The sequence below is a fragment of the Yarrowia lipolytica genome, chromosome 1E, assembly GCF_001761485.1.
Source record: "Yarrowia lipolytica chromosome 1E, complete sequence".
Classification (NCBI taxonomy): domain Eukaryota; kingdom Fungi; phylum Ascomycota; class Dipodascomycetes; order Dipodascales; genus Yarrowia; species Yarrowia lipolytica.
The window spans coordinates 3,907,649-3,930,592 of record NC_090774.1 but is presented as its reverse complement, the minus strand read 5'-3'; the positions used below and the strand labels follow the sequence as shown (position 1 = coordinate 3,930,592).

Below are 22,944 nucleotides of genomic sequence, written 5' to 3'. Positions count from 1 at the left end.
TGAGATGCGTCAGATGTGTCCATTTTTCAGAGATTGGGAGATGACCATTTTGGGGGCTACGAACACGACCCTGTTCTTGGAATTGGATTTCGAGGTATATAAGGGGCTCAAATGACGCCCTCAAGTCTCACCATTATTTTGTGATCACTCATCTTTTAATTCGCACATCACCTACGTCATTAAACTCACCATGCAGCGGTTCCAGTACCGATTCGGCAACCACTCGGCCGTTGACAGGCACACACTGTGCAGAGGCGCGGACTGAAAAGGTTGCGATTCCGACATTGGCCTGTACAGCATGCCGTTTGGCCGTTGAGTGAGTCAGATAGCGCGAGAAGATAGAGCGGCAGGTGTTTTAGACTAGACGTGTCCAGACAGGGGAAACTACGGGTATTGTAGCCTCCCACTATCTATGCTAGCTTGCATGTTTAGAGGCCTTGAAGCGGCTACCGGAGTATATATACGACAACAATCGCGGGCGGGTGAAATAGCACACATGCTCGCTTGTGGGCTTGGCTTGGCTCTCTCTTTTAATTTCTCGTCTCACCATGTGCAACCCACGCTCGGATTTTTCGCACATTGGATGTTTCCCCGAGCTTCTTTAGTTTGATAGCACATGAGGAAACAAGAGGCTAAAAAGCAACAAGGATGTGTTGCACCATGAAGCGAGAGCAGAGGTGCCGTATATTAGACAGGGTATGTGGCTGGTGGTGGCTAAACCAAATGACAGTGCTCATAAGGGATAACACGCGAAAAACATGTCCAAACAATTGCAAAAATAATGGCAGACGCACAACTGTTGTACGGTTGACGTGGCCATATTGAAGCGGTACTCCATTGACGTACCTACCCCGTTCCCTCCGCACACCTTCCACTGACTACAAGTAGCTACAGTTAGTCCCACTGAACCTGCATGACATAACAGTTGGTACAGTTTTTTGCGGTTAGAGTTTCTGAGCTCTCCCCCATTATATAAAAAGTGTTGCGACTACTTCGATCCAAGGCCATCTCCAGATCCGCCTTTTTCCACACACGAACAGCAATCATGACCGAGCTCACTCACCCTTCCATCGTCGACGGCTGGTTCCGAGAAATCAGTGACACCATGTGGCCTGGCCAGGCCATGGCCCTGCGTGTCAACCAGATTCTCCACGTTGAGAAGTCCAAGTACCAGGACGTTCTGGTTTTCGAGTCCACCGACTACGGCAACGTTCTCGTCCTTGACGGAGCCATCCAGGCCACCGAGCGAGACGAGTACGCCTACCAGGAGATGATTGCGCATCTTGCTCTCAACTCCCACCCCAACCCCAAGAAGGTGCTTGTTATTGGAGGTGGTGACGGTGGTGTCCTGCGAGAGATTGTCAAGCACGACTGTGTCGAGGAGGCTGTCCTCTGTGACATTGATGAGGCCGTGCCCCGTGTTTCCAAGCAGTACCTCCCCACCATGTCTGTCGGATTCAACCACCCCAAGACCAAGGTCCACATTGGTGACGGCTTCAAGTTCCTCCAGGAGTACCAGAACACCTTCGATGTCATCATCACCGACTCCTCCGACCCCGAGGGTCCCGCCGCCTCTCTCTTCCAGAAGCCCTACTTTGAGCTCCTCTCCGGTGCTCTGACCGAGAAGGGTGTTATCACCACTCAGGGAGAGTCCATCTGGCTGCACATGAAGATCATTAAGGAGCTGCGACAGGCTTGCAAGCAGGTCTTCCCCTCCGCCGACTACGCTTACTGCACCATCCCCACCTACCCCTCCGGCCAGATTGGTTTCATGGTCTGCTCCAAGGACAAGGACGCCAACCTCCGAAAGCCCCTTCGATCCGTCTCTCCCGAGGAGGAGTCCAAGCTCTACCGATACTACAACAAGGACATCCACTCTGCTTCCTTCGTTCTCCCCACCTGGGCTCGAGACGATCTTGCTTAAGTGCACCCTACTGGTAGGCTGGTCTTGATTAGTAAAATGTATTAACGTGTAACCGTTTGATTGTAGTTGTGAGTTTATTAGTTGGAACTTTAACAGATTGAAATTTTCACTCCGTATATAGTGGATGACTAAGCGAAAGTGAAACTGATGACATGAGCTCGTAAACGCCCCAGATAGATAATACACCAAGATGTGGACTGTAGTCTTATATCATATAAATGTCAAAAATCACTTATAGCATCTTCGGATCTTCCCTTGTTGAAGTGTACACCGGTATGAGTATGTACAAACTTTTACTTGCCCTGGCTACTCTACAATTAACTTGCCTCCCAACATGCAGCCTGAATTTATTTTATCATGCATATTTTGAAGGCCCATCTTGCCCAGCATACCACACGATACACACAATGATTTGCCTCCCAGGAGACCAGATTGATTTCCCTAAGCAGGACCTCACACTCGGCCCCGGATTTCTCGACGATCCTCTAGCCGCAGACCCCATCCCTATCGTTGCAGGTGAGGTGCATCGAACCGATCCCGAAGACAAGAAGACTAAAAATCAGAACCTCGTTTACATCGACAGTGACACTCGGCGGTACATTCCTGCCGTCAACGACAATGTCATCGGTACTGTGACCACTCGACACGCTGAGGGATACAAAGTGTCTGTTTCTGACCTCTCTCCGGGTGTCCAGCTTAACGCCATGGCCTTCCCCAACGCCTCCAAGAAGAACAGAGTCAACCTGGCTAACGATGCACTCGTCTACGCGCGAGTGTCTTCTGCATCTCGAGAAGTCGAAGCTGAGATCGAGTGTATTGATCCTCAGTCCGGCAAGGCCGGCGGGTACGGTGAACTTAAGGATGGTTTCTGCTTCGACGCACCGATAGCATTTACTCGACAGTTGCTTTTCAAAGGACACACCGTGCTCGATACCATTGGAGAGCTGGTTCCCTTTGAGATTGCCATTGGAGTCAACGGAAAGATCTGGGTCAAGAGCGAAGACGTTCCCACCACCCTCAAGATCTACCAGTGCATCGACAAGTGCCGGGAATGGCCTGAAGACCAGGTCCGGGAGAATGTGGAGCAGATTATGAGCGCACCATAGGTGCTATAATGGCAACAGCATAGACGGACGAGCCAGGTATGGCCCGTACATATTATTATTTAATACATTGTTCATATTTAATGTTTGTCAGCTTCCCACAGCCACTATGCCATAGCTTGTAGAGTGTATTTGTAGATTGTAATTACTGAATAATGTTATATAAATAATCGCCCGAGAGCCAGAGTGGTGGTTCACTGAGAACTCATCTCATTAAGCGTAGTGACTCTCGTAGAGACTCTCAGAGCCGTTGAGACCTGTCATGCCATACCATGACTTGTCGTCTGAATCCACTCGAGGGAGGACTGTAGAGTCCTGGATGTGTTGGTACAAAGGCTCATTAACATCAGGCTGAAGCTCATTGGCAATGTAAAATTCGAACTGTCGCTGGTCTGTAGGATGCACAGCGTGAGAGGTGGAGTCGCTGCTGAGATATTTACGGTAGACAGAGTCGTCGAGAGTTGGAGCTGAAAGACTGCTGACAAGTTCTTCCATTTCGCACTCACGAGGGTCATCTGGGATTTTGGACACCTCTTCAGGTACTTCCGATACCTTCTTGTCCTCTGTGATATCCTCCAGACCTTTAATTTCCTTTCTAGGTCTGAAAGGGTTGTCGTCAGAATTGTAACGGGATGTGGAGTTCATGTTGTAGGCAAACACCTTGTGAAAAGACGACAGCGAACGGGGCTTGTAACATTCGTTCCAGTAGTTGTCAAAGAAGCCAGGGTAAGGTGGAATGTATGATACAAGAGCATCTAGCTTATCCTCTAATACCTCCATGACAGGCTCCTTTTGATCCGAACCTGGAAAGTTGAGAGGCTCTGTGATCTCGCTGACAGGCATAATCTGCAGTTCTTTTTTTCTTCGGACATACTTCTCGTACTTCTTGACCAAGAGGTTGATCTCAGTCCACCAGAAGATGTATGATCGCCTCAGGTAGTAGTTATCAAAGTAGTAGTTGTTATGCAGAAAGTGGTCCGAAGGCAGGTCCCACAGACGAGGCTTATTCTGCTCGAACACGTGGTTACCAAGGAACAAGTTGATTGCCTCTTGTCTCTGAGAATCGACGAACGAGTTGGAGTAGAACCGTCGAATTGACTCAAGCATGTCTCGAGAATGGGATCTCCACTGGTTGATCTTTCTATACGTCTCCATTGTGTTGACCAGGTGGGAGCCACCATACTGCAGAGCGATGGTGTCTCCATGATCATGGTACATTTCTGTCAAGAGATTAACAGCGTCACAGTCATAGGACAAGTTGACGTCCGACACAATGCCAAGGGCACGCAACTGGTAACCTAGGGCCTTCTTAGCAATAACGAACTGTGCAGCGTTTGTTCGATCCAAGCAATCAATGCAGTTAGATCGGCAAATACCCTTCTGGATGCCCTTGGAGTTGTGAAAGAAGCCCGTTTTCTCCAGGACAGTGGTAGAGTATCGTTCAAGAAACTCAATGACCTCTAGGTTTCGAGACTTGGATGCTCTGGACATATCCCAATGTGTATACTGGAGCTTGTGCTTCTTTCCCCGTTGGACGAGAAATTGGTTCAAGTATTCAACACACTGAGAGAACTCTCGAAGCAGCTTTCCCTCTCTGGGAGTTCGCTCCTTGCTTTTTATGAGATTGAGAACCAGAATCGGAGCCTCGTAACGCTTGAATAAGTCGTCAAAATGTAAAGCAGCACTGGCAAAGAAGGGGTCTACCAGGTTGATCTCAATGGGAGGCTTGGGAGTCATGTTGCTAACATCCTGAGACCAATACAATGGTATTGAGCCTCTGTGTTGGACGTATGACGTGTATCTCGGCGAATTGAAGATACCTTCTCTCTTGTCATGGAACGATGAGGTGACTAAATCTGCCACAATCTGTTCAGTCTCAACTTCATTGGCAACATTGCCTCTATCATTGACGCCTCGCTTGAGGAATCTGGCACCAGCAAAGTAATGGGATCGTCGAGCAATGAGAGTCACGTAGACGCTTCGAGCACCACAAACGTTTATCTTCGCCTGGTCGATGAAACCGTGAATGATTGGAAGGAACCACTCAAACACATTATCCATAATTTCCTCGACTGGGCGGAGGAGGTGATGGTTCCAGATGAACATATGGTTGAAAGAATGGATCTCCTCGTCATCACTGTCGTCATCTCGTTTCTCTCTCTCCATATTCCGTTGCAGTGTGTTTGTGATATCGTAAGCATAGGAAAAGTAAAAGGTCTTTGATAAATCGAGACTCTGGAAGATGCTCATATAACGTGCCTCGTCTGCTGACTTGCTCTTTGTCTTGCCCTCATCTCCTCCTCTCGACAATGGGATCATCTCTGTTTTGTCGATATGGTAGACATAATGGCCTCCTAAAAGAGCAACAACGGACCGTTTAGTTACAACAACCATATAGTACCCATCTGTGAATCTGATGAAACCCAGTAGGCCCCAAGCTGTGAGTCTCTTGGTCAGATTGCCTCCTCCCTCCTCTTCCATGTGGCCCAGAACATCCATGACCTCTGCTCGAGTGTACACTGCCGGGTCGACAATGAGAGTCAAGTCCTGCTTGGGGCCGGTCATATCGATTTCCATCACCTTGAATTGAACTTCTCGGGCGTTGGACGCGACGATATACAGGCGTGTTTTCGTCTCGTACAGGGTGTATTTTTCAAGGGGCGCAGATAGTCGGGCGTGGACATCTGAATGGGACTGGGTCAGCCGCGGAGGTTCGGGTTCGGGCTCGGGAGCCGTTACGATATCCTCCATGTTGGGGATCTCCAAAAACTCCGAGTCCATTGATCGTGTGTATGGTTCTGCTGTGTTGCCCCGATAACGCAAGATGAATCCCAGCTGAAGCTTGTTGGCAACCCCCAACTGATATTTTTGTTGAACTGCCAACTAAATCTTGTCAAAATTAGTGTCAACTAACTTTGTTGGGAGGAACGAACTGAAGCTTGTTAAGGGCAGTCGCATTTGTCATCATCTGCAGAAGGTTAATAGAGTCTTGTGAACGGGACGAGTTCGAGAGCAACTTTGGATCTATTTACACTTGGATGAGAGCAACCACAACGAGCGAAGACCACTACTTATACGAGGCTTGACGCAGCGTGTGTTTTAACCTGCAAACAGCAACCGTTTTTAAGATATTTCTACCCGTTAAATTCACGTGACGCCCAATTAACCTTCCAATATCGCACTCCCAACCTCTAACATCCACCCACGACCTCCCCCACACAACAAAACTACGCCACACAATGTTCAGACGACTGTTACAAGCCAAGAGCTCGTTGCGGACTGTCCCCCGACTGGGCTCCCCGTCGCTACTGACACAAAGACACTTCACAGCATCCGCCCGACGTCTTTTCGAGTTTCCCGAGTCGGTCCCCCGAGAGAAAATCGAGGAAGATGCCGTCACCATTGTGAACCCCCAGAAGGACGACAAGGGACGACTCCTGCGTCTGTTTGTGTCCGACCGAGCGGCCACCAGACTCAACGCCATTTCCGAGGACGACAAGAACCCTTTGCTGGCTCTCCGAATTGAGGTGGAGTCCGGTGGATGCCATGGCTTCCAATACAAGCTGGAGCTGTCCGACGTGGAGGACGTCGATTTTGAGATGGACAGTGTGTTCGAGAAGAACGGCGCTCGAATTCTCATTGACAAGAGCTCTCTGGAGATTCTGCGAGAATCCAACATTGATTACACAACCGAGCTTATTGGCAGCCAGTTCAAGGTGGTGGACAGTCCCTACACTGTGAGTGCTTGTGGCTGCGGCTCCTCCTTCGACTTCGACGAAAGCAAGTTGGCCTAAAAGAACAAGACTGATCGAGTCACAATAACGTATACTTGAGTTCCTTTCCAAAGGGTCAAGTTGAATGCATGTAAATAAAGAATTAATTTGATTATGGGTTGAATAAATATCGTAGATGCAAGGGTGTTAATTAGGGGGGGGGGGGGGACTTAGTGTCAACAACTTCTGGCGTAGTTAGTGAGTCGAATCAGAAGACTCTCGATCCAGAATAGCTCATCATGAGATGGTAGACCGGTTTTGATGATCTTGACTTTGCCTCTTTTGTCCATGACCATTTGGTTCGTTAGTAGAGACACTAGCTCGAACTGATCACTTGTTGAAACCTTCATACCCGTGGATTCATAAAGAAACTCTGTGACTCCAGCGTATAATCCGTCCTTGTGGGTGGCGAATGCTTCCAAGTCGTCGTAATGAATTCCAAGAGTTAGGTACTTCAATAGTCCTCCCAGATCCTTAACCTGGATCTTCAGGTGAGCGGTATAGGGCACCTCTCTGTCGAATTCGGACTTGAGAAAATCGTGCTTCAGCTCCAAGTCGCCTATCGTGACCTCGAATTTCTCTGTCATCCATGCCTTTATCACTCCGCTAATGTCAAAGAATGTGTTTTGCATTCTCATGAGAATCAAAGCGTGCGTCTCGAAGTCGTCCTTTCTGTCAGGACCGTTGACAATAATGACCTTGGATACATGACCACTCATGGAGATTTCCACCGTGTGTATCTCATATTCCCCTGACTGTAGCACGTGCCACTCACAGTTGACGGTCTTGATCTGGTCTGCTTCGGACGAGTCCTGCTCATAGTAGACGTTGTTGTTTCGTTCGCTGAAGACGCGTTTCCGTGATGCATTTTTGGCGTTTTCGACAATGTCTTTACTGAGTTCTTGGCGCACGGTCGCAAACTTGTCAAAGTTGAAGAGTTTGGTGCACTTGAGTACCGTGAACGACGTCCCCGACGCGGTGTTTACGAAATCGAACATGAGTGTAAGATCAACGCTTTGTTTGCACGGCGGCTCGCATGATATCTTCACCTTAATTGAAGGTGGTTGGGAGTTGGGAATATGGACAGAAATAGTAAATGCAACTATAAGCGAAGCAGTGGGTCTAACCAACCCATAGCATTGAACTACAAAAGTAGATAGACATGACTGTCAGCTTATTATTCATTTTAGGTCTATTGGTGTAGCCTGTACAAGCACTGAGATATGTTAATAAGCGATAACCAATGCCCCAAACTATCAAAATCTCCTTTATGACTGTACCATTCTTCGTACTCATAAACCACATGCACATTCTATCAAGGCTACAATAAATTTTAGCTGCTGGACTGTACATACTTGGTTAGCCTTCTATAACCGGACCCTGACCGATCCAGTGATTTTTTCTTGCAACACTATATAAAACCGCCCTCGCCCTGCAGTTTGCCCCCAGAAACTACGCTCTTTGGCTTCTCCCCACACATGTAGTCTGCGATCCATGACTCGGACCTGAGGCCCACCCAATGATAACATGAACTCTAAGCCCAATTAGCCCCACGACTCATTAAAATATATATCGATTTGACCTTTTGACATTTGACAGTACCGTCACACTCCTCCATTAGCAATGTCCGCCACCCCTCTTGCACTGACCGATCTCAAGGGCCATCTCCCTCTCGTGGCCCGAGGCAAGGTCCGAGACCTGTACGCCGTCAACGACAACCAGCTGCTGTTTGTCGCCACTGATCGAATCTCCGCCTACGATGTCATCATGACCAACGGTATCCCCGAGAAGGGCAAGATTCTGACCTCTATCTCCAAGTTCTGGTTCCAGCTGCTGGCCAAGGAGATTAAGAACCATGTGGCCGAAAGCGAGAACTCCCAGATCCTCGCCGCTCTGCCCAAGGCTGTGCAGGACGACCCCGAGCTCGTCGAGATGCTCAAGGATCGATGTCTGCTCGTCAACAAGTACAAAATTGTGCCCATTGAGGCCATTGTTCGAGGCTACATCACCGGCTCTGCCTGGAGCGAGTACAAGAAGTCCGGAACCGTCCATGGCATGTCCGTGGAGTCTGGTCTGCAGGAGTCCCAAAAGCTGCCCCAGGCCATCTACACTCCCTCTACCAAGGCCGAGCAGGGCGAGCACGACGAGAACATCTCGGTGGCCAAGGCTGCCGAGATCATCGGAGACAAGAACCTCGCCGACGAGATCGAGAAGCTGTCTGTCCAGCTGTACACCAAGGCTGCCGAGTACGCCGACAAGCACGGAATCATCATTGCCGATACCAAGTTCGAGTTTGGTATCGACGAGAACGGCAAACTTGTTCTGGTTGATGAGGTCCTCACGCCCGACTCCTCTCGATTCTGGAACGCCAAGACCTACGAGGTTGGTAAGCCCCAGGACTCCTACGATAAGCAGTACCTGCGAAACTGGCTTACTAACAGCGGTCTCAAGGGCCAGGAGGACGTTGCTATGACCCCTGAGGTTGTCATCAAGACCCGAGAAAAGTACATTGAGGCTTACGAGTCCATCACTGGCTGCAAATGGTGCACCCAGTAAGCGTGTGTTGGAAGATGTAGATACTAATATATATGATTTTGACTGTAATCCTAGTGACAATGGCAATAAAATTGCAAACTGTTCGCCATTGTTAGCTTGTACATACTGTACAGTAGGTAGTTTAGCTGATTGTATGTACTCCTGTTGTAGCCTGTAGTTCAATAGACTTGAATGCTACAACAGCTACTCAAGTGTACCTTAAGAGTGTACAATGCAATCACGAATCGAAGACCTGTTGAAAATGTATCGGACTACCCTTCATAAAGACTCCCCAACCACACCAAATCATTCCCAATTGTTGTTTGTGCTTACTAATCACAACAGCCTGATTGTGTTTGTTTCTCATCATGCGGCTCTCTTCATCATGATCATCCATACGGTGGGCGCATCAGGTTCAGGAACAACCACAACTGGGAAGGCTCTGGCAGAAAAGCTCGGTATTCCGTGCTATGATGGAGACGACTACTTTTGGCTAGAGGGCACAGCAGAGCCCTACTCAGTCAAGCGTGATGAAGAGGAACGAGACAACATGTTGTTGCGAGACATGGCCAAGCAGCCCGATTGTGTAGTTGCGGGAAGCATGCCAACATGGTCTAACAAGATCACGTCTCAATTCGACTGCATTGTTTTTCTGGAGCTTCCTTTGGATGTTAGAATGGCGAGATTGCGGAATCGAGAGGAACAGCGATATGGAGATACCTTGAGAACTGATCCTGCCATGGGACTCAAATCCGAGAACTTTCTATCTTGGGCTGAAAGTCTGAGCTATCCACATTGTACTTCTTCTAGAGGACATGACTACCATCTTCGATGGTTGGACAACTGTGGCGTTCCTGTACTGAAACTGGGAGATATGACCGTGGACGAACGGGTTGACGAGATTATCCGATTTACGAAAAGTACAAGTACAATTGCCTGAGCGCTGGTATAGCTAGTATGCACCAAAACTATTCTCTATATATATTGTGCCTATGTGTGTTGTGTAGATGTGCGATTGCTGTACCTTGTACTATAGTCGCAACAGCTCCAGGAGTTCTTCCTTAGACAAGTATGTAACCTCGTCGGTCTCCATGACAGCCTTTCTGTTCTGTCCAAAGAAGCTTTCCAATCTCTTCTTGAAGTAAGGGATCCGCCACAGTCTCACAAAGTCCTGAGGGATAGGCTCGAATTGAAGACACTCCTCCCAAAGTCCTGGAGGCAGGTGTGCGTTGGAATGCTTCTTACCGTTGATGGTGATGGGAATTGAGTTGAATCTTGCCAGCTCTAGGATGATTGTGGCGTTCAGCATCTGCTTGACGGGCTTTCCGTAGATAAAGTCAACAAGTACATCTACTGCCTGTGAGCCTGCCTCGATGTAGATAGTGATCTTCTCGTCGCTTCTGTTGTCGTCAAATCCGGGAAGCTTATCACTGATCCAAGGCCAATTGGTAGCGAGAATCACCAGATGGCTTTGGCGAGGAAACGATTCAGAGCATACAACAGTTGAATCGGAGAAACCGGGGGGGATAGAGCCCATTAGCGACAGCCTGTTCAGTCCGAAAGACTCGGTTGAAGCACTAAACGCTTGCTTCTCGGTAACCTGTTTCACCTTGCTCTGAATATCGCCCACCATCTTGAGAGCATCAAGAATGGAGGTCGCATCCTGAACTCCAGCCAAGTGGCTTCCATAAGACCAAAACTCGGGACACACCTTCTTCATGCTCTTCCATTGGATCTGACTAGTCTTGAGATCAAGGAACAACACGCTGGCTCGTCGGACCTGGTCCTTGGAGGACAGCACAACATAGGCTGATCCACCTAGAGGGTAGCACTGGAGAGGTTCCGAGGAAGGGACAAAAGGAACATCGTCATCCATGGGAAAAGTGAAGACGACATTATCGACCTTGCATTGAACGCCGTCATCCTCAAGGGTGATCTCTGTGGGAGGCTTGGTTTCCAGCAGATAGAGAGACATGGAGTAGTAGTGATGAGAGTAAGATCATTGCGTACATGAAACCTGCATGGATACTTGCGATGTTGAGAGTTTATCTGTCATCAGCTCATATTTGGAGAGGTGTTTGATGGAGTGTTTGGGCAAGTTAACAGACAATATAAATGGCTATTCAACAGAGATGATACTTGTTTATTCCATTTTACTTTTGATTTTTCTAATATTCCAGTTCATTATCGTTTTACAGCTCCACAGTGTATCATGGTGTTGTCTACAAATGTGAAGTCTAGATGCATGGTTTATATAGGGCCTTCTCTAGGTCATGATTAAAGACACGGAAAACATCCTTACAATACTTGAACTTGTACAAATAGCATAACCTGGAACAAAAAAACACAACAAGTGTTTCCAATACTTGTAGATATACAGCCTGTACTTGGCCCTTCTCCTCATCTTATTAAGCCCTTATGTCCCGTTTTCATAATATCACACCATTTATTTAACAAAAATTGTAACTACAGTATATAAGAACATATAGCTACTTGATAAGTTAATCTCAACGGCGCGCTGGCTACTACAGCAGCTGAACTACTTCAGAACCAATGGTGGAATGGAATCGCGACAGAACCTATTCATGACAAAAAATCTACAAATATAGCAATGCCAGACCGACTTTGCTCTTGTTATGCTATAATTAATATGAGTTTGAACCCCACTGCATAATATCGGAGATCGTACCAGTGTACAGTATTGCTGGTAAAATTGTACATATTGTACTTGTATAACAACATATTGCAGTACATACGATACTCATACTCACACTCGTATTGAAAAAAAGCTGGCGAAATCAAAATTTGATTTGTACAAGTACGACAAACTCATCACGGTACGGCTTACCACCGTATTATTTAACTTGCCATCCAGCCCGGTCGAACTGTATCTCCGTGTAAAGCGCTTTTTTAGGTCGGCGCGAAAAATGTGAAGTCTAACACGTCTTTCTGTTAAGCTTGCACATGGCAGGTAGAGGCAATACGGGGATGTCAACCCCTGCTTTTGATGAAACATAGAAGCAATATCCCGGGATATTGCGCGTAATCATGGCGAGAGTGGTGAGATACAATAGGCGGACATGTGAGTCGAATGAGTGCCATCAAATGAATGTCATCAAATGAAGCATGGCGCTATAATGTAAGTCCTCTACATCCTGTACTACAAGTCAACACGAATCATTTCAAGAATAAATTAGGTATAAAATACATGCTGACCGTTCCTTTTTTGTTCCTTCACCACTGGCTTACAGAAGAGCAGCGACCAGAGGAAGAGCAAGAGCAGCGACCATGCCAGTGGCAGCCATGGGGTTGGCGCCGTTCTCCTTACCAGTAGAGGCAGCAGAAGCAGAGGCAGATCCAGAAGCAGAGGCGGCGGCCGAAGATGCGGATCGAGAAAGGGAAGATGCAGAGCCAGAAGCAGAGCCAGAAGCAGAGCCAGACGCAGAGCCAGAGGCGGAGCCAGAAGCACCAGAAGTGGCAACAGCAGAGCCGGACTCGGCGGTGGAGGCAGCAGAGGCGGCCGAAGAGAGAGCCTCAGAGGCAGAAGCAAGGGCGCTACCGGTGACAGAGGCGGAGATCTGGGCGTCCTCCATCTGCTTGGAGACAGAGGCAACAATGCCAGACCACGCGGATCCTCCAGTCTTGGCCTCGTCGTCAATCAGAGACTTGGCAACAGAAAACTGGGAGTTAGCGCCCTGGAGACCCTCGTTGATGTAGGACTTGGCGGCCTCGTTGGCCTTAGAAGCCTCGGAGGCACCAGCGGTCTTGGCAATCTCAAACTCGGAAGAGGCGGCCTGGAGACCTTCGTTGAGCTTGGTGTTGACCTGAGAAAGAGCATCATCGATTCGAGAGGGCACCTGGGTAACACCGGCCTTGATATCGGATCGCACACCGGAGGCAACGGCATCAACCTTGGTCTTAACTCCCTGCAGAGCAGTGTCAACATCGTGCCGGGCAGATTCAATGGCGGTCTTGGCGATGGAAATACCGTCTCCGGCGTAAGAAGTACCGTCCTTGACGTAGGACTCAGCGATGGAAGCTCCAACTCCGGCGTAAGAGCCGGCAATGCCAACAGCGGAGTTGACCTGGTTGCCAACCTCAGAGAAGAGGCCTCCAAGCACATCCTGGGCGGAAACGGCGGAGATCAGAAGAAGAGTGGTCTGAGTGAACTTCATTGTGTATGTTGTGTGTGTTTGTGAGAGAGGATTATTAGTGTCTGGGTCTTTTGGTTGCCTTCCTACCGGGCTATATATACTCTGGACTTGCACATGTTTACACTTTGCTAAAATAGAGAAAAGAGAGCCAAACGCGTCCAGCCCGAGACTGTTGAATTCTCAACTTTATTGGAGGATAGCAGATCATATAGATAGTGCAAGGGCATCTTACGGGTGTCATTGAAATTGTAGAAATATGGAGATTACAATTGTGATCTCATTTTTACAAAATAGTCACCTATTCCTCTTCAAACTGGGGTATTTTCCAGCCAGCAAGATTTCGTCCTGAAAATGCTACATGAAACAAAGTTCGAAAAAGGGGAGGAATGAAGGGCTTGCTGCTGTCAACGCAAGAACCCCACAGGGATGCCAGGGGTATCATCAGAATAGCCTAGTCCTGGAGAGAATAATTAAATACAACGTTTACCATTTATTTTGGTCAAAACGTCTCTGTAATCCATCTCCTTTCGCCATTCAACGCCCCCTACTGGCAAGGGAACTCTATCTAGAGCCAGGCGGAGAAAGAGGCTTAGACGCGCTGCAAGAACAAGCCATGGAAGCAAGTGGGGCAGCCCAGCAGTATCACTCATGCACGGAGCCTGGAGATAAAAATAGAATACGTCATACGGAAGAGGCGGAGTGGGAGACAGTGGGATAAATCACGTGAGCGAACAAGATGCGCCACAATGAAACATATTAGATGTCCCGTGAACCTGCTGCGCGTACAACGTGCCAATTAGCTAAACACTTTGGACTGCATATCCCACTCTCAACACATGTTGTGTGGCTACAGTCTGTACCGACTCTTAACCTTGAGAGTGACCATTGAGTCTGGACCGAGGAATGCGCGGGGCACTTCAACTTATTTAAATACCAATTGAAGAACATAAGTACAAGCACAACTACAAGTACAAGTATGTAGTTTACTAATATACCATTATTACCTCTCGCTTGGCACAGCCTCTAATCAAGCGTGTCAAGCTCAGTCTAATGGCGCTGACATGCGCTACTGGTGCTTGTAGCTAAGAAAAGTAATTGCGAAAGTCTTGGCAGGGTCCGGAAGCAGATCACCCCTGTTTCAACTTGATACACCCGCCTATGACACGAGCGGATGTGATCATCCTTGTACTGTAGCACGCTGCAACTCGGCAATCGGCACAATTTTGCTGTAAAAGTGGCCCCTGTAGCTTAACCATGTCCGTGCCATGTCTATACATTCCAGTGTACCTATAGATCAGCGAGTACAATTACACAAGGTATTTCGCGCATCACATAGACTAACAATGTGCAGCAGGTTCAGGTGCCTCAGATGAAGTACCAAATGCCCCATTTCTGGGCTTCTTGCATGATAGCAGACAGAACTCTTCCTGGCATGGGTACTGTTTCAGATGGCCTAGCTATAAAATACTCGTACTCGAACTGTAACGTTACTATTTTTTATAACCAACATGGCTGACCCAGTATTTACTGTAGTCCCAAAACAAACGGCTACGGACACGGCTTCTTGCACTTGTAGCTATGGTGTGCCTCTCTCGAACGGCTCATCCACACTATTTTTAGACCGACCATGAGATTGATTGGTTACTGGCAGATTAAATCACCCCTCGTAATGGCGCAGCAGCTTTAAGACATACGATATGATACACACCAATGGCCGTTGAGAGTTACAACGTCGACTGGATACACAGCCCAGTCATCTGACAGCGCAACGGAAGGGGGTGTGAACATGGTGGTACGCACAAGCATTAGCTGTTGACTTAAAGAAGGAGCTTCATGTGTTATTAATATCTACCGATGGGCTGTATTGAATATTTGACTGCTCCTTTGGCTACTTGTAGTACAGTACTCATTACCAGGCAATACGGTGATGCGTTTAAGCAGTGCTTTGGCCAGCTCTTGGCTGCATTTATCAAGTGTCTATCAGTGCTTGTATGAAAATCCCTCATGTGCGCACTAATTATCGGTAGTTTTGTTCATGCACGGCAAAACATTAGCCCATGACAAAAAAAATGAACAAAAAAGAGGACGACAGGACTCGAACCCGCAGCCTTTGGAGGACGTCGTTCAGAAGAACCGAAATCCAATGCGCTACCATTACGCCACGTCCTCAGATTTTCACGAACTTTTTAAAAACTTGCCACTACTATCAAAAAACTGATTTTTTGAATTTTTTTATTGAAAGCCGATAACCCGGCTTACTACAAGTAGGTATCTAGCTGTGATGAATCACTAGAATCAAAAACACCTCTTGAGTCCACTAAAGAGTCCCGGAGGTTGGCTGTAGCCACCTACAAGCCCTTCTACGAACAATGTGTGGAAACCCCCATAGCCCATGTCCGAAGCTCAGATCAACTATCTCTTGCTCCTGCTGTCGATGACGCTCTGTGAGGCCATGACCAACTGGCGTACTATACGTATTCCACGCTCATGAAGAACAAGCTTTGAATCAATTTAGTCATTCTTACGCGGTACAGAACGGAGAAGAAATATGGCTCTTACCAATCGTAACAAGCGTATATACGTAGTCACGAAAGACTCATTAATAGCTACATACTGTACAGTACATACATACTGTAATATCTTTGAGCTCGATTAACACAGATGAATTAAGACTAACTAATAAATTACTTGGACTCGTAGGGGGAGTCATATTGGGGAGGGTGAGAACCAGTGTACACGCCCTCAGGCTCAGCGACCTCTTCAACAAAGTTGTCCATCTGCTTGCCCTCTGAGTCGACTCGCTCAAGGTTCTCGAAGTCACCCTTCTCCTCGGCGTCCAGTCTGTGCTCCGCATCGACCATCATCTGAGCGTCCTCAGTAAGCATGGTGGCTCCTCGGTTCTCGGGCCCAACAAATGTTACAATAAGAACAAACCCGAACACGCAGCCCATGAAGATGGCCATAACCTTACCGTAATCATAGAAACCCTTCTCGAACTCCCCCTTCGCGTTCTTCAGAGGGAATCGTTCACCGATCTTAGACTCGATAGTGGAGGATGCAGAAGAAGCCAGGTTACCCATCTGGTAGGCAATACCAACCATGGAAGATCGAAGCTCAGGAGGAGACAACTCGGAAAGATGAATGGGAACAACACCCCAAGCACCCTGAACGAAAAATTGGAGGAAAAAAACGCCTGCATTTGTTCCTGCAGAGTTGCCAACAAAGGCCCAAGGGTAAATCAGAGCACCTCCAATAACACAAGAGATCATGATGGAGAGTCGTCGACCGAGAGCAGTAGAAAAGTGACCAATCAACATACCGCCGGCAATTGCACCAAAGTTGGCAACACAGTTGGTAACAGTGCTTCGGTCAGCGCTAAAATGACGCTGGTTCTTGAGCATAGTGGGGTAGAGGTCTTGAGAGCCGTGGGACATGAAGTTGAAGCCTGCCATGAGAATAACAAGGTAGATAAACATGAGCCAGTAGTTTTTGAAAGTAACCTTGATTCCATTCCAGAACTTCTTCTCGATTCCAGCTTCCTCCTGAGACGCCTTGGAAGCAAGGTAGGTTTCAGTTTCAGGCAGGAAGTATCGGAAGATAATGAAAAGAACTGGGGGTCCAGAGCCGAACCAGAAGAGAGCTCTCCATCCGTAAGGAGAAGTATCAGCAATAGCTCGAGTGAATACCACACAAAGCAAGTAACCCAGGGCGTATCCACTCTGAAGGAAACCTGAAATGATACCTCGTGCTTGAGGAGGACAATCTTCAAGAGCAGTAGCAGCGGCGTTACCGTAAAGACCACCCATAGCAATACCGTAGATGGCTCGGACACCAAGAAACTGTTTGTAAGTCTGAACAAACCCAGATCCCAGCTCGAGAGCAATGAAACACAGCAGGTTGACAATAAAGGGCCACTTTCGTCCGTAACGATCGGAAGCAATACCAAAAACAACAGCACCAATAGATCGAAGCATAAGAACCAAAGTGATACCCCAAGTAATATCGGTGACGGATCTGTTAAGAGATTTGGCAATTTCGGGAGCCACTAGACCTACCGAGAAGAAATCAAAAGCGTCCCAAGTCCAACCGCAGAAAGCGCATGCAATAAAGAGCCAAGTCTTCTTGTTGATAAGAGCCAGGGCAGGGAAGGGGTTGAGGAGCTTCTTCTCTTCAGGTGTGAGCTTTTGTGGGATGAGAGTAGGCAATCTTGTGGCGAAGTACCGCCGGATGGAAGCTGGCGAGAGATTAGGAGCTTCCATTTTGAGTCTGTAATGAGAGATCTGGACTAGTGAGTGCTTGCCACGAGACAGTAAGTGTATCAGACAGATGTAATGAATGCGATTGCCTCGTCTAGGTGAAGTTGATGGTTGTCAGGTCGTATCTCAGGACAGGCCCGAGGGTATATATACATCCTCCAGAGACTGAAACTCTTCATAAAGGTTGCCTCAACCCCACCGTGCTTCATATCAATTACATTTCGCATTGCCGCAACTCGGCACGGATCAATTAACTCCGTGTGGGGACAACTCTGTGGAAGAGAGACTTCTTAGTTCCAGGTGAGTTTCCGAGCCAAACAAAGACCAGTCGTAGTGACGTAATATTGTTGTGCAGAAAAGACATGTTCACTGCACGGGAATACAGAGGTATCAGTCAGTCTTTGCAGTTTTATATTTCAGGTTTCTGGGGTTCAAATTGACGATACCGAGGAACCGAAAAAGCTTGCTGATTGGGAACTGGGAGGGCCAAAACTGGTGAGTGAAGAAGTAGCCGCACCAATTTAGATCGATGAGTAGTTGGAAATTTGAGAATTGGAAAAAACCGTCAGAATCGCCTTGGAATGAAAAATCTGACAGTTTTGTTCTAGTTAAAATCACATGACTTTGAGTCTAGATCCTCCTGTGCCAACATTGGCTCAAAGTTTCCGCCCTTGCTCCTTTTTGCCCGACTCCAAAACAAAGGCGCGTCTAAATGAGGTAGCCGTGGGGTGGATAAAGAACTCTCTTCTAGTTTATTTCCTCTGAAGATCTTCCATTCCTTTGGTGTACATAAGAACCAGCATTCCTGTTTTGGGCTTATCATCTCTTTGTTGAGATGTCACATGTCGCCAAGCCAGTGAATTTCTTGGCCCGATGAGCTGGGCACGCGAGATTCTTTGACCCCCACGTCACATCTGCATGGGGTCAGAAGGCGGGGTAAACTCAGTTCCACCGCCTTTGTTTCGTGATACTTGGTAATTGCAGGTTTCTGCATGACAACAAAGACGTGTAAAACAACCTGATTTCGTTCTTCCGCCACTCACTATTGAATGGCCCGTGTCCTTGTTCAGGTTTTGAAACCGTTTCGGTCTTAGATCCGACACTTCACCCAAATGCTGCTTGCTTCTGATATTAGCTACTCCACCATGGTTATGTTTACTCTGACATACCCATGGAGATGACGATATAAGTTTTCGCCCCAGCTCCAGCTGTTAGGAAACCAAATACGGAATATAATCACCCCATTTGCATTTGGAAAACGCGGTCCAGGTCTGGGGCTTTAGACTCAAGATTTGGAACCAACTCAGACAGAACAAGGAACACCCTGGTTCGGGCCATTGCTTCAGTTCATAAATCGGTGTCATTGATAATCGCGCGTCTTTCACCAATTAATCCGAAGAAATGAACATTTTAATACGAACATCATGTGTGTACGTGTTCTACAAAGAGGCAGGTAACAACCTGGATGCATAGCACGGCTCAAATTACTATTAACCAAGTACGGCTTGGGCCCCACTCTATTTAATCAGCTACAAACCTGGGGCCTAATGGAAAAAACCACTGCATAATAGCTGCCAGTACAAGTAAGACGCGGCCGCTGGGCTCCTACCGGCATGGTCCTTTCGGCTTGCTTTTTCGGTGAATCCGCGGCTGAGACACTCCATATAAGTTATCCCCAACAGAAGACGTCTACTTGTAGAATTGCTATGCTGATCAGTGGGGCCATACGAGCCTGCTGTTTCTCGGCCGAGTTCACACAAGCTTGCTTATCAAAGAACAGGTGGGGAAGCCGAAAACAGCAGATGTGAACGACCTGCAGAAGATGTCCATACCTGCATGTTGCCAAGATCACATCCGAATATCCGATAACTACCTCCAGGAACATTCTGCTTGTGCACGTTGCAGCAACGACATGAGTGCGGAAATGGGTTCAGTTGAAATAGCTCGTATCTATGGGGTAATTTCTGTGCGGCTATTTACATTCCTTGCTGATCGACAAGGTTACAGATATTATTGTGGGGAAGGAGAGCCAAACTATGAAGGGTAATACAAACTGGTGACATCATAGTGTATCACGTATCTCCTTACTAAGATGAACCAATCAAATGTATGCACAGTTATTTGCTTGAGTTAGTAACTGGCTACTTGGACCGGGAATTATTAGCGCCGGATGATGGTAAGGCTTGATGAACCTCTCTTCTGATTTCTTCTGTCTCACTCAACGGCTATTGAAGGTAAACACGTAGATTTGGTTGCCAGTTACCCCAGAACAAGAGAGTCAACTTACCGGCTTGATCCGATTGGACTCGCAACCTCAGTTACTTACAGGTGTCATAGTACAAGTAACACTCAACAGATGTGTATGCATAGTGGCTCGGATTTGATCCGATGTATTGTGGCCGATGTTGCAGGCACAAATGAACTCATTCACAGTTGGTACATTATTGTGGGCCATCTTTACACGCACTCTACAAAGTACAAACACACTTTCATAAAATATCATCACTATATCGTTAGACTAATTAAACATTAGGTCGCTTCCAGGTCCAGATTCGTCCGTCCTTGCCTGCAGCAATCACTCGATCACTCAGGAACTCAAGATACGTCAGAGGTTCACACTCCTTATTTGCAGCCTTGACAGGGAGACTGACTACGGGCTGAGACAGCTGAGCAGAGGGCTCCAGACGGGACACGAAGGGATGAATCAATGTACCATACCGGTCAGCCTTGGGGGCGAGAGAAGTTGCGGCAGAGTTAGACCGAGATCGTCCCTTTCGAACCGTCGAAGTGTGGACATCAACGTCCCAGAGAAGCAAACAGCCGTCCTGACCAACAGAACCCAAACGGATAGATCGAGGGTCGCTGATGTAAGAATCAAAGGCAACATGGCTGACGTACGAGTTGTGGCCTTGAAGTCGAGCCATAATCTGAGCTGATTGGCCCGAAGAAGTACTGTCGACTCTGTACAACGAAACAAGGTCATCTTGGCCTCCAGTAGCCAAATAGCGGCCACAGGGCGAGAATGCACAGCACATGACGCCTCCAAAGTACGAGGGGAACACGTCAGTGGCCTGTTCAGTCATGAGGTTGATCAGCCGAGTGTATCCATCTCGTCCAGTGACTGCCAGAGTCCGGTGAGAGATGGGGGAGAAGGCGATAGAGGTCAAGGGCTTTGGCGAGACAGCAAAGAGAGCCATAGGGTTCTGCTTGCTCTGCTCAGTGTGAGATTTGATCACGTGACAGTGTTCAATGTCTACAACAGACCCCTGCTTATGTCGGTAATCCTTTTTGCTCTCGACGTAAGATTGGGCAACTTCGCAGATGCCTCCATCACGGTCCTTATCGTAGACAGCCACCCACCCGTTAGCATGGGCGGCCACAAATCGAGAGTCGGAGTTGGGAAGCCATTTGATGTCCACAACGGCGGCCTTGCACACCTCACCGTTCTTGTTGATTCGGTTGTACTTTCCAGTGACCAGATCGATCCACAGAATGTCTCCAGACGAGAAACCCACAATGAGATCGAAACCTGCAAGAGACTTTGTCTTTCGGTTAACATCGTGGCAGAGAGGATGGGCTCGGGTAAGGAGAATCTTGGTCAGAGCCTCGTGTCGTTGAGGATGTACATCTGACTGGTAGTCCTGCAAGTCCAGCCACTGTAGAGACCGATTGATGTTAGTGACCACAAATAGTTCTCCGAGAGGACGTTCACACAGCAGCTTAGTGAGACCTTCTCTGACAATGGTACGACTGAGATAGGACGAATTGTTCTTGACAAGCGAGTTTTTCGGCCGAGTTCGCTTGCTGTTTTTGTTGTTGGTGGCAGGGCTGGCACCCAGACCGGTGCTACTGGGAGGGGTACCGTAGTCATCTTCGAACGACGAGTCCTGGGCAGTTTGTACGCTTCCGACGTTGGTGCCCCATTCGGAAGAGACAGATTTTTTTCGGAGGAACATGCCCAGACTGGAGGCAGAAGGGTTAGTATTGTCAACGTTCACAGTGCTTCCGGGCACACTGATGGGTACGGACACGGCGTTAGTGGAGGCTTGCGCAGATGACGACTGCGCGTAGATGGATGTCGAGTTGCTGTTGTCACTTCCACGGGAGTCGACCTTGGAGAGTTCGGGGCCCAGGGAATGCGAGGGTCGACGGAGCCAACCTGATCCCGAGGCTGGGGAGAAGCTGAACAGCGATCCGCTGGATACTGGGGCGGCCTTTTGCGGGGTGTTTTTATCCTGGAACGCAAAAACGGTGAGTTTGACACCGTTCGAAAATGCCTGAGGAGAAGCTGTTGTGGGAGCCAGGGGGTTGACGACCACTGGTGGGGGATCAGAAGGATGGGGAGGTGGAGGGGCCAAATAAACACACTCCATAGGGGTGTATGTGCCCTCGGGGGCGGTGAAACCGACCGTTTCAGGGGTAGGCACACATGTAGCGTCGATGGGATCAATGTTGGGGTCTCTGTAGAGCTGGGCGGCGGTGGGAGAGGCAACCGTGGTGCCCATGGTGTAGAGACCGACATGTTGGCCTCGCATGGGCGGCGGGGGCGGTAATAGAAACATGTTGTTCCTGTGCAGTTGTTGGGGTTGTTCTGATGGTGGTTGGAAAAAGGCCGATGTTGTCCGAGTGATTCGAGGCTGTGTGCCAGTGCGCTGTATTGAGTTTTATGTATGATAAGGGCCCGTTGGGAGAGTTGGGATATTGGCAGGGGGACGAGGATGTGGAGAGCAGAGTGTATTTCAGCAGTTAGTTGATTTAACAGGGGAGGGGGGGATGAAGTAATATCCGGCAGGCACCTTATTGGTTTCGAAAGTATCCGGCTAGTAATTCTAGACCTTCCCTTCTCCCCTCGTTGACCTTAGGTCCGTTATCTGTCTTGTTCCTGCCAGATTATTGCCTAAAGTTCGTAAGGCACTAGTAAGTGGAAGCAACCGAGGAAAGAGGGATCAGGGGATGCCATGTGGGAGCTACAGGCCAAGGGAGAAGATTAACTAGCTACATCAGTTCCTTCCATGGTCTGAGGATCAGATATGTCTCAAATGACATCATTTTTCGCTTCCACCGTCCTGTCTACTGCAATAATTTAAGTTCATCAAATGTCAGCGGAAGTTTATTTTGCGGGGTTCAAAGAATACTGGCATCCCTAATAAATACAATTTCGAATCTCCCATCAGGTGAAGAGTATTACCACTGTACTGC

At 48.1% G+C, this 22,944-nt stretch overlaps 11 protein-coding genes and 1 non-coding gene across 12 annotated transcripts; 5 read left to right on the top strand and 7 right to left on the bottom strand.

The window, feature by feature from the left end:
- Positions 1-1,045: 1,045 nt before the first annotated feature.
- YALI1_E39295g (uncharacterized protein) lies at positions 1,046-1,924 on the top strand (the record flags this gene model as incomplete). Its single annotated transcript, XM_504715.3, has 1 exon — positions 1,046-1,924. One exon carries the CDS (start codon positions 1,046-1,048, stop codon positions 1,922-1,924), a length of 879 nt encoding a protein of 292 aa, XP_504715.1.
- A 218-nt stretch (positions 1,925-2,142) lies between these two features.
- YALI1_E39284g (uncharacterized protein) lies at positions 2,143-3,030 on the top strand (the record flags this gene model as incomplete). Its single annotated transcript, XM_504714.3, has 1 exon — positions 2,143-3,030. One exon carries the CDS (start codon positions 2,143-2,145, stop codon positions 3,028-3,030), a length of 888 nt encoding a protein of 295 aa, XP_504714.3.
- Positions 3,031-3,240: 210 nt separating this feature from the next.
- On the bottom strand, positions 3,241-5,808 carry YALI1_E39248g (uncharacterized protein; the record flags this gene model as incomplete). The annotated part of the gene is made up of 1 exon (XM_066094457.2): positions 3,241-5,808. One exon carries the CDS (start codon positions 5,806-5,808, stop codon positions 3,241-3,243), a length of 2,568 nt encoding a protein of 855 aa, XP_065950529.2.
- Positions 5,809-6,266: 458 nt separating this feature from the next.
- Positions 6,267-6,821, top strand: YALI1_E39243g (uncharacterized protein; the record flags this gene model as incomplete). The annotated part of the gene is made up of 1 exon (XM_504712.3): positions 6,267-6,821. One exon carries the CDS (start codon positions 6,267-6,269, stop codon positions 6,819-6,821), a length of 555 nt encoding a protein of 184 aa, XP_504712.1.
- Positions 6,822-6,976: 155 nt separating this feature from the next.
- On the bottom strand, positions 6,977-7,798 carry YALI1_E39228g (uncharacterized protein; the record flags this gene model as incomplete). The annotated part of the gene is made up of 1 exon (XM_504711.3): positions 6,977-7,798. The coding sequence occupies one exon, from the start codon at positions 7,796-7,798 to the stop codon at positions 6,977-6,979; it is 822 nt and encodes a 273-aa protein (XP_504711.1).
- Positions 7,799-8,423: 625 nt separating this feature from the next.
- YALI1_E39221g (uncharacterized protein) lies at positions 8,424-9,356 on the top strand (the record flags this gene model as incomplete). Its single annotated transcript, XM_504710.3, has 1 exon — positions 8,424-9,356. One exon carries the CDS (start codon positions 8,424-8,426, stop codon positions 9,354-9,356), a length of 933 nt encoding a protein of 310 aa, XP_504710.1.
- A 211-nt stretch (positions 9,357-9,567) lies between these two features.
- YALI1_E39210g (uncharacterized protein) lies at positions 9,568-10,275 on the top strand (the record flags this gene model as incomplete). The annotated part of the gene is made up of 1 exon (XM_504709.3): positions 9,568-10,275. The coding sequence occupies one exon, from the start codon at positions 9,568-9,570 to the stop codon at positions 10,273-10,275; it is 708 nt and encodes a 235-aa protein (XP_504709.3).
- Positions 10,276-10,365: 90 nt separating this feature from the next.
- On the bottom strand, positions 10,366-11,310 carry YALI1_E39193g (uncharacterized protein; the record flags this gene model as incomplete). Its single annotated transcript, XM_504708.2, has 1 exon — positions 10,366-11,310. One exon carries the CDS (start codon positions 11,308-11,310, stop codon positions 10,366-10,368), a length of 945 nt encoding a protein of 314 aa, XP_504708.1.
- A 1,270-nt stretch (positions 11,311-12,580) lies between these two features.
- Positions 12,581-13,510, bottom strand: YALI1_E39171g (uncharacterized protein; the record flags this gene model as incomplete). Its single annotated transcript, XM_504707.3, has 1 exon — positions 12,581-13,510. One exon carries the CDS (start codon positions 13,508-13,510, stop codon positions 12,581-12,583), a length of 930 nt encoding a protein of 309 aa, XP_504707.1.
- A 2,059-nt stretch (positions 13,511-15,569) lies between these two features.
- Positions 15,570-15,658, bottom strand: YALI1_E39149r. Its single transcript has one exon. It is a non-coding gene; the product is annotated as a tRNA-Arg (tRNA).
- Positions 15,659-16,173: 515 nt separating this feature from the next.
- YALI1_E39128g (uncharacterized protein) lies at positions 16,174-17,748 on the bottom strand (the record flags this gene model as incomplete). The annotated part of the gene is made up of 1 exon (XM_504706.3): positions 16,174-17,748. One exon carries the CDS (start codon positions 17,746-17,748, stop codon positions 16,174-16,176), a length of 1,575 nt encoding a protein of 524 aa, XP_504706.1.
- Positions 17,749-20,267: 2,519 nt separating this feature from the next.
- Positions 20,268-22,307, bottom strand: YALI1_E39083g (uncharacterized protein; the record flags this gene model as incomplete). The annotated part of the gene is made up of 1 exon (XM_504705.3): positions 20,268-22,307. One exon carries the CDS (start codon positions 22,305-22,307, stop codon positions 20,268-20,270), a length of 2,040 nt encoding a protein of 679 aa, XP_504705.3.
- Positions 22,308-22,944: the final 637 nt, after the last annotated feature.